This window comes from Microcaecilia unicolor, chromosome 11, assembly GCF_901765095.1.
Source record: "Microcaecilia unicolor chromosome 11, aMicUni1.1, whole genome shotgun sequence".
Lineage (NCBI taxonomy): Eukaryota > Metazoa > Chordata > Amphibia > Gymnophiona > Siphonopidae > Microcaecilia > Microcaecilia unicolor.
This window is the reverse complement of record NC_044041.1, coordinates 161,369,599-161,383,666: the sequence shown is the minus strand read 5'-3', so window position 1 is coordinate 161,383,666 and position 14,068 is coordinate 161,369,599. Positions and strand designations below refer to the sequence as shown.

Genomic DNA, 14,068 nt, shown 5'->3' with positions numbered 1-14,068 from the left:
AGTCCTGCTCTAGGCTTTGCACTGACTGTAATTTTATAACAAGGTGCATAGGGACATGTGTTGTAACAGTTTTATTAAGGTAACACACCTGGCTGTGTCTTTATAAAATAGCCTGCCTGAACGTTTCCATGAAGATCTACACCTGCTCTGAGTAGAGTGATTTCACGTGCTGGTAGGAATTGGCGCATATGCTTGTGTTTATACATTACATGGACAAATGCTGATCCCACATTATTCTGGTTCCAGGAACACATGGAATTCCATGTTTGTTAAAACTAATACTGCTCAACTTAAAAGACCAAAATGGAATATTTCTCACTCTGGAATGGCGATCGCGATGACGGAACAGTGTAAGCCACATTGAGCCTGCAAATAGGTGGGAAAATGTGGGATACAAATGCAGTAAATAAACATACACAATAAATACAAAATAAGATAAAAGAAAAAATTTTTTTAGGAACTCCCGTCCTATTGATAGGAAAGACCTAGTCACACATACATAGAACATAGTAACATAGTAGATGACGGCAGATAAAGACCAGTATGGTGCAGAAGATAAACTCATTACATAAGGTATGAGGTGATACATCATATGTATACCTGATCTTGATTTGTCCATGCTATTTTCAGGGCATAGACCGTATAAGTTTGCCCAACACTGTCCTTGTTCTAAAATTTTTGAAGTTATCGGAGTCCTTGAAAAGCTCTATTCCAGCCCATCCAAATCTATCCAGCCACGATCAGAGCACAGACCGTAGAAGTTTGCCAAGTACTGACTTTGCTTCCCAATTATCAGTGTTGCCACCTAGTCTCAGCTAAGCTTTTTTAGATCAATTCCTTCAAATCAGGATTTATCCCACACATTTTTGAATTCCATTAAGGTTTTCATCTCCACCACCTGTCACAGGAGGGCATTCCAAGTATCCACCACCCTCTTGGTGAAAAAATACTTCCTGACATTATTCCTGAGTTGGCCTCTCATTCATCTTGCAAAGAAGTTAACATTCCACTGAGTCGCTAGCGCATTGTGTTGTGAACGCCTAAGTCCACATTGAAGGCCTCTTTAAAAGAACCTTTAGTAGAATTTTAAATTTTTAAAATATTTTCCTCCATTCAATCTAGCCTTCTGTAAAGATGGCACTATTAATCTGTGATTATATAAAATAGGCACTATGTTTTCTGAGCACCTACATTTTAAGCAAATATACTTCAGGGCAATTTTATAAGCATCTACTTGAGTGCATAAAACATTGTTCTACAGCTTGCTTGTCACTTATATATAGTTATCCCCTGAGATCTAATTTCCAAAAGCCTTTTACCTGTTTTTATTGAATATTGGAAATGTCCCACTATACAAAAAAACAGTGTACCTACTAATTTGGGTTGCAAGGAAAGAAAAGCCTCAAAGAGCTCGCAAGTTATGTAACTTCTAAATGATCAATTCTTGATTAACTCATCATCGGCTAAACACACTTCTTTATAATTTTTAACAAAACATTCTTTCTTTTCTTTAATAAATAATACATACTTTTCGTAGACACACTTAACTTCAAAATGTGTCTCAGCCAGCTTCTCAGTTCCCCAGGACCAGCGATGGCCAGCGCGTCGCATAAGCATATTTCTTTAGCTGGATCATGGTCCACAAAACTGGATGTTTCAGGAGCGCTACCACATGTAGCTGCTCCCGTTGGTCCAGGGGAACTGCGAAGCTGGCTGTGATACATTTTAAAGTTGTGTGTCTAAGAAAAGTATGTATTTATTAAAGAACAGAAAGTCTGTTTTGTTAAAAATTATAAGGAAGGGTTTTTAGCTGATGATGAATTGATCGTTTAGAAGTTGTATAACTTAAAGCTCTTTGAGGCTTTTCCTTCCTTGCAACACGAATTAGAAGCTATTCTGGTTTTTGTATTTTGAATAGTGGAGCATTTCTTGTTTGATTATATTAGTAAAAAAGGCCCGTTTCTGACACAAATGAAACGGGAGCTAGTGAGGTTTTCCTCGGAGTGTGTGTGTCAGAGAGAAAATGAGAGAGAGAGAGAGAGAGTGACTGTGTTTGTGTGACAGAGTTATAGTGTGTCAGAGAGTGTATGTGAGAGACAGTGAGTGTATGCCCCCCTCCCCACCTCACTCTCCCCTGCCCCCCCCTCCAGCCTTCCATGTCCAGCGACCCTCCTCTCCCCCTGCAGCCACCCATGTCCAGCGACCCTCCCCTCCGCCTTCCCTGGCGTATCAAACCCCCTCGCCACCCGCAGCTGCCACTGGTAATGTCCGGTCGCTAGACAACCATCAGGCATTGGCTGTCGGCTCTGCAGCTGCTCCTCTGGGGTCTTACTCCAGGGGTAGTGATGTGGAGGCGAGAGGAGGAGCGGCTGCAGAGCCAACAGCCAATGCCTGATGGCTGTCTACGGTGCCACGTTCAATGTTTAAAAACATTTATTGCTTTTTTTCTTTTTGTAGCAGTCGCTGCTGCTCAACAGGAGAACGAAGCAGCAGCGGCCGGACAGCATTACCAGTGGCAGCTGCAGGTGGCGAGGGGGTTGATGTGCCCGGGGGGGGGCCTTGGGTGATGCGCCGGGGGGTGGGGTTGATGCACCGAGGGGGGCGACGGCGGGTTGGTGGCGGGAGGGTTGGGGGGGGGGGGTTGTTGGTGGTGTTGGCGGCGGCGGAGGAGGGGGTCGGCAGCTTTTGTTGAGTGCTGGTGGGTTGGCTGGAGCGGGAGTGAGAGAGGGGTGTTGTGAGTGGCTGAGTGACGTATTGTTAGGAGGTGGGGCTGAGTGCGGCTGTGAGGTTACGGACACTACAGGGCTTCACTTGGACGGAGGCAGCTTCAGAACATTGGAGTTGCGAATTATGTGTGGGTGGGGTGGGGCTGGGGGGGGTCTATGACTGAGTACGAACACTTCAGGGCTTCACTGCCACGGAGTGAGCTTCAGAACGTTGGAGGTGGGAATTATTTATATAGATTGTGTCACCATACCCATTTTTGATTTTGTAGCGGATTTTATTGAAAATTGCCCATCCTGTGTGTGGCATAGGACAGCATACATCTCTTTACTTGCAGCAGCTTTCCCAGGATAGTGCAAGACCCGGGAAGGCTGTAATGTTTGTTTTGGATTTCATTCTGCATTTATCATGGTGGATTGTTTGTGCTATAAATTTGGCAGTTTTGTTTTTATGTTCTGTCCGGGGGGCAGTATCTACAAATTACTTACTTTCGCACATATCGTAACAGTAATGAACCTCGCTCCTAAGACAGGTTATGTGGAGTATGATCTTGGTTTCTCAAATTTATGGCTAACGCTCAGTGTAGTACTTGCATCGTGCCAAAGAGAGCTGTGGCATGTGTAGGCACCTGTCCGTGTATGCTAGAAAATTCCTGTCTGTCAAGCCCATGGCACCCAAAAAGATGGGAAATTGTCCTTTCTGCCACATTTTCTTAGTCTCCACATTTCTTGGTACTTGAAGATCTTCTGTTTTGTTTTTTTTCTCTCTCTGTCTCCACATGATTCACAGAGCAGTTGTTTGGGTATGCTGTTCTTGTGGGGTCCCCCCTCCCCTTAGCACTGTCTGGCTTCCTTGCATCCAGGTTTTTATTGGTGAGAATTTCCCAGGTGATCATATCATCTTAATTCTCTATAATTCTCTTTGGGTCATGATCCTAGTGCTTTTCTGGTACAACAATGTTGCAATGTTTATAAAGTTGCAGTGGAAGAGACATGCCATCTTATTGTGCCTCCATGTGGGATAGGGGATGTTTTAACCTATGTCCTGGTAATTCACTTGTATCCACCCATGTATATTTTAAAAATGTAACTCAGTCTGAACACTTTGGATGGAAGGGAGATAAATACAGTTTTCAAAACAACCTGTGGAATCTTGGCTGCAGAATCTCTCTGGTTACTCTTTCGTTGGGCAGTATACTTATGCTTTCCCTTTGAGAATGGGTAAAGGGACATCTGGGCTCTGCATCTGCCTGCACAATTTTGAAAATCGTTCCAATACTGTAGAGTAGTTTTTTTGCATGCTTCGCCGCCTCCTCCCATATCCCCCATTTTGTCACCAATATCTTCCTTCACCCCCAAACTCTTGAGTATTGAGAGTGGGTAAGGTAGGTAGAAGTGATTAGCTAGCTTCTAACAAGAAAGAATGACATCAAAAAGATGTTTCACATGCAGAACTAATGACAATAATTTGCATAGTGTCTTGAAATAGAATCTGAGAGAGAGCTGTGTTACTTAGACAAGGGGCTGGTGCAAGAGAGAGGCCTTGCATGAGTAGTCCCTGATAGAGCGTGCATATATGGCTCCCTGATGAAATCCAGAAAGGAAGATGAGGCTGTGCACTGCAGCTCTAGCAATAGAAAATAGCCATGTCTGTGGGGTGTAAGCACAATGCTTAGAATGTTGCAAAGTAACTGGATTTCTTAAAGCTCTAGACTGGTATTTTTAGTACTATTTCCCCCCCCCCCCCTTTTTTTAAAAAAAAACAACTTTTGTCATGAGTGTGCTTTGGTTCATCCTGTACAGTGACTTGTTTCCCAGAATCTAGTCCGATCATGTTCAGTGGAGTAGCAGTTGTCTAATGCCATGTGACACACAGCTTGATGACAGAGAACACATCCTGAGCTTCATGTTTTGTTTTTCCTCTGCAATTGGTGAGCGTGTATTCTTTCTACTAAAAATGAACCATACCCTCTACCTGGAGAGACTTGTATCTTGGAGTATATGAAAGGAGGAACTTCAAACTGAAACGGCATACAGTGCAGCCCATGTATCAGCAGGTCTGTTTATCCCATCCCATTTATTGTGAATCTTGCTGGCATCATATTGGCATTTGTTTTTGACTCCTTGGAGCCTGAGTGATCTGAAAATAACATGTAACGTTTATGTATATTTGAGTATGATGGAGAGCTTCTCTCCTCCTATACCGCAACTTTGTATCCCCAAACTGGTAAGATCTGAAGCTCAGTGGGACAAGATGTACCCAGAAAAGAAAATAGGATGGGATAAGCAGTTTATATCTTATATACAGGTACTTATTTTGTACCTGGAGCAATGCAGGGTTACGGCCGGGGTCCTTTTACTAAGGCACACTAATGGATTTAGCGCATGCTAATGATTAACGTGTGCTAAATAAGTTGCCTGTAGGAATATAGTGGGCGTCAGCATTTAGTGTGCTCTTTATCCATTAGTGCGCCTTAGTAAAAGGATCCCCTTAGTGACTTGCCCAGTGTCGCAAGGGGCTGCAGTGGGAATCAAACCCAGTCCCCCAGGTTCTCAGGTCACTGCACTAACTATTAGGCTACTCCTCCACTCCAGTGTTCTGTCTTTCTTAAATGTGTCTGGGCCAGATGAGCAGAGCATTTTGACCATAGAAATAAAATGGGGGAACTCTCTTTAGTGCATTTAGCCCTTTGTGTTACTTTTGCCTATTTTGGGTCTGTTTCTCCCATCTGTAATTCTTTTTTTATTCTGCTTGGGGGTGTTTGTCTTTGCCTGTTCCTTTTGTGTTCCTTTTCTCTAAAAATGTCTTTCTCTGCCCCCCTCTAGTTTCCAGAGTGTGGTTTTTATGGTCTCTATGAAAAGATACTACTTTTTAAACATGACCCTTCATCCAGCAATATTCTGCAGCTGGTGCGATCAGCAGGAGATATTCAGGAAGGGGACCTGGTGGAGGTTGTACTCTCAGGTAAGGACTGATCAGAGAAGGACACCATGTATAAGGAGGGGGCGGGGAGAAGACTATGCTCCCTTCATGTAACTCTTGGAGTATGATAGTGAAGAGAAACGCCACCTTAATGCCTGGTTCAAGGTGGCTTAGTACAGGTAATGCAGGTATGTCCCTTATGCTGAAGTTTGATTCTGGGTACAGCAGGGATAAAACAGCAGAGTCTGTGCTGCAAAACAGGTTGGGTATTGTGTACACAGACCTGCTGTCTGCTGACACCTGTAGAAAGGGCCTGGGTTACTCATCAAGTGCATGCTAGTTGCTTGCAGCTGACTGCAGGGTTTGTGGTTTCCAAGCTGATGAGTTGATCTCATGTGGGGAGAGAGCAGCTAAAGTTCTCATCTCGGCACTGGAATCATTTTCACTTTTATACATGGAGAAAGATGACATGAAGGAGATGGGAGGGGAGGCAGCAGTGTCATTCCTCCATAAGGAGGGGTTGATAAGAGATATGCATGAAGAAGCAGCAGGATTCAGCAAGGGAGAGGGGAGTGTGAGAGGCAGTGGGATGAGGAATTGCATGGACAGACAACAGGGTCTGCTAGGGTGGGGTTGTGACTCCTGCTTCTCTGCTGGATTCTGGGCGTGATTTGTAATGTTTTCACTGTCAGATTCTGCCTTCGGTGCTTCCTGTGATTGATGCTTCAAGGCAGTGAAGCTGCTGCTTTGTGGCATTTCCTTCCTTCCTGGCAGCCAATCAGACGCTTGTTGTTGGCATTCTTGGCTACAGCCTGGGATGTTTTCTGCCAAGACTGGCGTCGGCTGATGACTGGAGCTCCTCTTCCCATTGACTGTGTGGGCTCTGGTCATCTTCCTGCTGTATGCTGTCAGCAGGGAAAGACAAGGTCTGTGTGAAGGGGGAGGGGGACCTGCCTTGCATTAGAGACCTCCCCTAGATTGTTAGGGGGACATTAGTTTGCCAACAGTGGACCATCCTGCTGTTCATATCTTTGAGTCCTAAGGAACTCAAAAGCCCTGTTCACAAATTACATTTTTAACTCTTCCAGGGTCCCTCTTTCATCTTTAATTTTATTTGAATTAGTTTTTATTAAACACACAGCAAAACGGGCACAAACAAGAAACAACCGAAGGGACTCAACACAGAAGCATCAGCCATGAATCAAAACAATTCATTATACAACTGAGTATAGATTTGCTATACCACCTTCACTGACTAGCAGGTTAAAATGGTGTACAAACTAAGACATAAAAATAATGAAAGGAAATACAATTGAGGATAGAAAAGTTCTAAAACATCCATTTTGTTGAACAGTAGACAATCAAGATAGACAACACAGTAACAGGACATAAAGAAATTCCTTTATTGGCTCTGTACAAATCTTAGTAAAAATTACAATATGACAATAACACTGAAATAGCATTATCTATAAATGTATAGTGTTATCTGCAAATGCATCATCCACAAGTCATTCCTAAAGCCTGCTCAAATAGATTATAATAGCATCTTTAAATTTCTGGTGTGACAATGCTCTCCTTCCTCTCCCCTCTCCACCCCCCCCCCCAAAAAAAAAAGCTAAGGGCAGTTTCCAAATGCGAGGGGCTATGAAAGAGAAAAGCTGAATTGAGCAAGTGCTGGTCTAGGTAGAACCAATCTGTGATTGTTTAATGAATTGTGGAGGATATGGGTAGGTACATATGGGGAAAGTCAATGAGTGTAGGTAAGGTAAAAGGAGAAAGTTATGGGGGGAGGAAATACAAGTATTTTTGTGGAAGACCTGACAGGGATCCTAAGCAGCAACTTCCCTTCAAAGCCTCCAGCTTAGTGGACCACTTACTGATGTAAATAGGAGGCCAAATCCATCGTTATAGTGGCTGATTTCCCTATAGTTTCTATTTTTAAGTACTGAAACATTTGTCCTAGTTTCATTTGTTAGAGGGTTGCTGTGTGGAGTTGCCCTTATCGTGCTCAGAGGCCTCTATACAAAGAGTATTGTTTATTTGTCAGATAGGAATAAAAACAGACTTTTTTTTACATATCTTCTGCTTCACTTCCTACTCTTCCCCCCCCTCTTGTTCTTTCCTTTATTCCTTGTTGTCTTCCCTCCTCCATCTTCCCTCTAGCCTCTGCAACATTTGAAGATTTCCAGATCCGCCCGCATGCACTCAATGTCCACTCTTACCGTGCCCCCGCCTTTTGCGACCACTGTGGAGAGATGCTTTTTGGCCTGGTGCGACAAGGGTTAAAATGTGACGGTAAGGAGAAGAGGGATTGAATAAGGGTGGGGTTCTGATTATTGGCCTGCAAGCTTTATTATTCCAAGAATGGTATGGGGTCAGTTTTGTAAGAGTCAGTTTGGCCTACCTTGATGCACTCTTCTTATTTCTCTCCCCACTTTATTCCCTTTTGCAGGTTGTGGGTTGAATTACCACAAGCGCTGTGCCTTCAGTATCCCAAACAACTGCAGTGGGGCAAGAAAGAGGAGACTGTCCTCTACATCGCTGGTGAACACGCAGTCCTTGCGCCTCTCCACCAGTGAGTCCCTGCCTGGCTCTTCTGATGATACGGTAAGCCAGGAGTCCCGTCCCCCCCCCCCCACCAACCATCCCCTGTTTTATCGTCTCAGTTTCAGGAGTACTTAAGAGTAAGGACAGCACCAGAAAACAATGCATGGGGGAATCTGAACAAGCAATCTCTGGCTTTACACACTGAGAGAGCACTGTACCAGGCTTAAGAATGTGCATTTGTTAGTGCACATTCAGTTGGTTTGGGTACCTTTATATATATTTTTGTGCACAGGATGGCAAACCTACAAATGAACACATTACTTGATTTATTTATGTAAAAATTTTTAACATTAAAATTAATCAATCAGGGGCGGGGGCTACTGACCCAAACAATGTTTTGTGCATTTATATCCCTTGCATGCTGAGACCAACCCTGGAGTCCATATGTCCACTCCATTCCATAGTCAAATGTGACAGTCTCTGGGAGAAGGCAACTAAAGTCTCAAATACAAAATGTTGAAACTTGCCAATTTTTTTATGGCATGGGTCCATAAGCAGTCTGAAGTTTGGACTATTGTATTATAAATTATTTGCTCTAACAGAATTCATTAAAACCTCATTTTTTGTTTTTGGTGACTTTAGTCACTTTTTCCCAGATGTGTTACAAATGTGGAATTATTTGAATAAAATCATGAAACCAGCCATTGGAGACAGTTCTGCTAGCCTGCCTTAGATGCCTCTTGGGTTTATGGCATATAAGCCAGGCAGAGCCAGGCTTGATTTTGGATCTCTTTTGTACCTTGAGGCATGAGTTTGACTTTCCCAAGCAGACCAGGAGCTAATCCCCTTGTATGTGCATTGCTGTAAGGGGACAGCCAGGATTGTTCTGTGTGATAATTGTAAAGTAGATGAGCCCAGTGATGATGAAGTATTCTTCTCTGAAGGCAACCAGCTCATGCTCTACTTCTTGTCCTAGAAGACAGGAGGAGCCTCCACGGAGAGTCAAAGCAAAACAGCAAAAGTAGAGGCTGACAAATGCGCAAACCAGTAGGGAGATATCAAAAAACGGTTTATTCAGAATATTCATATCAAGGACCCGACACGGTCCGTGTTTCGGCGCCAAAGCACCTGCCTCGGGTCACAAACAACTTTCTCTGAGAAGAAGCTGATTGGCTTGAATAATTCCTTTATGTATGCACCAATCAGCAAACACCATGTGATCTGTCACATGGTGTTTGCTGATCGGTTGGCTGGTCTTTTGTTCTCTCTGTGGATTAACTTGTTTTTGTAACCACATGCATACATAAAGGAATTATTCAAGCCAATCAGCTTCTTCTCAGATAAAGTTGGTTGTGACCCCTGAGGCAGGCGCTTTGGTGCCGAAACACGGACCGTGTCGGGTCCTTGATATGAATATTCTGAATAAACTGTTTTTTGATATTATCTCCCTGTTGGTTTGAGCATTTGTCAGCCTCTACTTTTGCTGTTTTACTACTTCTTGTCCTAACCGGCACCTTGGGCAGTGAAGCTGCTTATAATGACAATTTTTGGATGGGAGAAAAGAGCATACTTATGAGAAGAGAGATATCTTGAAATCACAATAAGATGCATGGAGAGGGTCAGCCCTGCAAGAAGTGTCATTCTTTACATAGAGTACTTCATGAAATTTGGGGGTACTTAGGATGTTGCTGTGTATATTTTTAATTTGTGCACTGTGTGTGTGATGTTTTAAATAAAGGGAACAAGAACATACGAGTAGCTATACTGGGTCAGACCAATGGTCCATCTAGCCCAGTATACTGTTTCCAACAGTGGCTAATCCAGGTCACAAGTACCTGTCAGAAACCCAAATGGTAGCAACATTCCATGCTACCAATCCCATGGCAAGCAGTGGGTTCCCCATGTCTATCTCAGTAGCAGACTATGGACTTTTCCTCCAGGAACTTGTCCAAACCTTGTTTAAACCCAGATACACTAACTGCTGTTACCACATCCTCCGGCAACCAGTTCCAGAGCTCAACGATCCGTTGAGTGAAAAAATATTTCCTCCTATTTGTTTTAAAAGTATTTCCATGTAACTTTATTGAGGGTCCCCTAGTCTTTGTACGTTTTGATCTGTAAATGCTGCCCCACTTGATGATGATTTCAGGGATGGTTTTTTTTTTTAAAGTTCATTAATCATTTTACATAATTCGAATTCAGGGATGTTAAATATATTTTCTGTTACCTTGGAATAGGATAGAGAAAAGGCAGATTTTGATTTTGGGGGGAACATGGGAAGGGGGATTTTTGGCAAGATATTGGAAGGGCTTAGGTGATGGCAGCCGGCCTGGAATTGCCAGTCTTTCTGGAGTCTTAAAAATAGGTATGTCTGAGGTGCCCATGGGTATCAGTCTTCTGGGCAGGGGTCACTAAAGTGCCTCAAGTGAATAGGACAGAGACAACATGGGCTATTTTGTGGATGTGATGCTGCTGCTGGTCTTGACATCACAGCTTTCTCCCCCAGTACTGCCCCTTGCTAGCTGCTGTCAGAGATTAGTAGGGAGCTTCATCTTTAGTTTTTATAGTGGTTTTATTTTTGCCAGGAACTTATTTTGTTTCAAGAACAAAAAAAAGAAACAGGAAAAGATCAGTGGAAAAACATGACTCACCATTTTTTTCTAGGTAAATATCAGCGTTTATTTTGGTGGACAGAGATTTTCTTTTTAAAACAACTGTTTACTTTAGTGTACAGTTTACAAAAACTATGAACAAATGATACTGGCACTGAATGGCTGCATCTTTTTATTTATTTATTTTTTTTTGGGGGGGGGGGGGGGCGAGGGGTGGAAGAAGTAGACTCAGGCTCTTACAGCCGTTAAGGATGGTATGTCTTTCTGATACTTGCACATAGCACCACTGGTACTCCTGTCATCTACAGCCACCACCATTGTTCACTCACACCCCTCCCTTTAGTGAACACCTCCTCCCCCTTTCCCTATTATCCACAAAATATAGGATAGCTTGGTGGTTTGAGAATCAGAGAGAAGCCCAGGTACAAATTCCTCTGCAGCTCTTTGTGACCTTAGGCAAATTAATTCTCCTTCCATTGCCTCAGGTAGCACTTGTGAGCCTTCTTGGGCAGCAAAATAATTTGTACATATGATTAACTCACTTTTAGCTCGACTTGGGGAAAAAGCGAGTAATGAAATCTGGAATCCAGATCCATTGCTAGCTCTTACCCTTTTTTCAAGCATCTACTTATTTTACTTTGCCTTGTGTCCACAGCCCCCATTGCTCACTCTTGTCCCTTAGTCAGTTGGAGCCACGTGCTATGGATTATGGGTACTGTACAGCTCCAAGTGTCTTAAGAGATGTGTGGAGTTGGTATTGGCAGTCTGTCCTCTTCTCTCCCCCCCCCCCCCCCCCCCCCCCCCGAATGCTGTGCATCCTCTGTCATAGCAGCAAGAGTCTGCTTGGACACAGGCAGTGGCCACCATCTCAAGCTTTAAAAGACAACCTCTGTATGTGATAAAATTAGAGTGAAAATCAGATTAAAGGGAAAGTGAAGATTCTTCAGATTAGTGCCTCCTGCTTGCTATGACCCTGTCTCATGCGATCACCCACTATTGCTTCCTGCAGAGCCGCAGCCTGATGGAAAGCTTCTCCCGAGAGCGTCGTGCAAATTCTACCTACATTGGGCGCCCCATTGAACTGGACAAGTTGCTGATGTCAAAGGTCAAAGTGCCTCACACCTTCGTCATTCATTCATATACCCGACCCACCGTCTGCCAGTACTGCAAGAAACTGCTGAAGGGTCTTTTCCGCCAGGGTCTCCAGTGCAAAGGTCAGAGGGCAGGGTGAGGGACAAGTGATAGGTTAGAATAGGGGTGAACAACCACAGTCCTTGAGGGCCACAACCCAGTTGAGTTTTCAAGATTTCACAATGAATTTGCATGTATACTGTCTCTGTTGTATGTAAATAGATTTCATGCATATTCATTGTGGAAATCTTGAAAACCTGACTGGTTGTGGTGCTCAAACTGTGGTTGCCCACCCCTGGGTTAGAAGGTAGGGGCCAAAATGATTTTACAGGAGCAGATGAGTCTTCATGGCAAGGGCAGGGTAAGGCCTGGAGGCAAGGGTGAGGTTCATGATGATTCTGAATATGCAAAAGTCGTACGATTTGGCAGGGGTCATGGGACAAGTGGGTATGTGGGGACAATGGTCAGAGGACAAGGGATGGGTCAAGTAGGAGAGAAGTGAACGGATAAATGGTGACACCAAGTTGAGGTGCATCTGACAATCTGGTTTAGTATACAGAAAATCTGGGCTGTGCTGTGCCTGAGACGTTCAAAGAATGCAAAGAGAAGATTTGCTGGAAGAATCTGGCTAAAGCTGAGGTTTTGCATTCACTTTTCCTTCTAATTACAGATTGCAAATTCAACTGTCACAAGCGCTGTGCCACCCGAGTCCCTAATGACTGCTTGGGGGAGACTGTTTTCAATGGTGGTAAGTGTAAGGAGAGCGAGGAGGTTAATGACAGTCTGCTGGGGTTTTTAGGGAGGATTCCTCTATACTTGGAGGCCAAATTCTTGCACTAATGTGTCCTTATGTGCTAGGAAAGTGAATTCTGGTACTAATGAGAGAATTGCCTAGTGAGTGTGTACCTTCCTGTGTTGGGAGGGTGAATCATGGCACTAATGTGCCTAGGGAGTGTATATGTCATGTTCAGGAGTTTGAATCCTGGAAGTATTAACCCTTGCCTGGGCCCTAGGGAAGTAAACATATTGGGCTCCTAAGCATTATATAAATACATTTTAAAACTCCCACAAACAGGGCCTCATGTGATTCTGAGTGCAGGGGAGGAAATACTTCATGCCAGCTTCTCCTGTTGACTGGAACACAGTGCACAGATGATGTGGATCTCTGTGGGCAGTGATGGCTCTGGGACTCCCCTCAACACTATTCTTTCTGTCAGCAGCTGACCTTCCAGGGGAAAAATCTGCCTCGGGAGCCATCAAGTTACACATATGAGAAGAGGCCCCTCATATAAACATTTGGGCCATGGGCATATTTCTAGTTTACCTGTGCTTTGATCATGCCCTGATCAGAATATTTTTCTGTGATCAGCTCTGTAGGCAACCTGTCACTGAAGGTCACTGTCCATAGAAGCGAGCAAGCAGCAGCAGCAGCACATATTGTGTCTTACTTGTAACTAGTTCTTTGCTTCCCCCCCCCCCCCCCCCAAAAAAAAAAAAAAAAAAACAACTTCTGTCAGATGTCCCAATGGAGGACTGCAGTGACTATGGGGACACGGACAAGAATTCTTTAATGGATGACTCAGACGATACCGGAATAATCCCTGGGTCCCATGCTGAGAATGAGATCTGTGGCGACGAGGCAGATGATGGCAGCAGCAAATCTCAGAGGTAGTGGGGGGGTATCTTGTAACACTTTGGAGCTTCCAGGGAAGGTCTTAATCCTCCATAAAACGTCTTGGGGGTTTTGTGGTGATGTGGGACCTGGAGAAGAAAATTGATTATTATTTTTTTTTTTTTGGGGGGGGGGGGGGGGTTCTGATGATCTTTTGTTTTCACACAAAACTGTACTTCACCTTGATTTCCCCTCCCCACCCCCCCACCCCCTCCACCCACCTCCCAGCTCAGCTGCCGGGCAGTCAGAAAGTTGAGTTCACAAGACAAACTATCTTGGTTCTGCTGAGCCTCCTACTGGCAGTTAATGTGCTTTTGTTTTCAAATAACATGAAAACAACAACAACAACAAAAAAACCTCAAACTATTTGAAAATAAAAGTAGTATAATTTTTAAAAAATTTCATTTCATGTAATTTCTATCCTACATCAAATTGAAAACAAAATGGGGGTGGAGAGGAA

General features: G+C 43.8%; 1 protein-coding gene across 2 annotated transcripts in view; it reads left to right on the top strand.

The window, feature by feature from the left end:
- The window catches only part of PRKD2 (protein kinase D2), a 98,899-nt gene that overhangs the window by 22,376 nt on the left and 62,455 nt on the right, over positions 1–14,068 (top strand). The window contains exons 1-7 of one of the 2 annotated variants that reach the window (XM_030217375.1): positions 2,971–4,780; positions 5,550–5,688; positions 7,810–7,941; positions 8,099–8,253; positions 11,815–12,019; positions 12,607–12,684; positions 13,454–13,604. In XM_030217375.1, the coding sequence (XP_030073235.1) occupies positions 4,769–4,780; positions 5,550–5,688; positions 7,810–7,941; positions 8,099–8,253; positions 11,815–12,019; positions 12,607–12,684; positions 13,454–13,604 (872 nt within the window). In that variant the 5' untranslated portion in view covers positions 2,971–4,768. Of the gene's footprint in view, positions 1–2,970; positions 4,781–5,549; positions 5,689–7,809; positions 7,942–8,098; positions 8,254–11,814; positions 12,020–12,606; positions 12,685–13,453; positions 13,605–14,068 lie in introns of those variants that run through there. The other variant, XM_030217373.1, reaches the window with a different exon arrangement.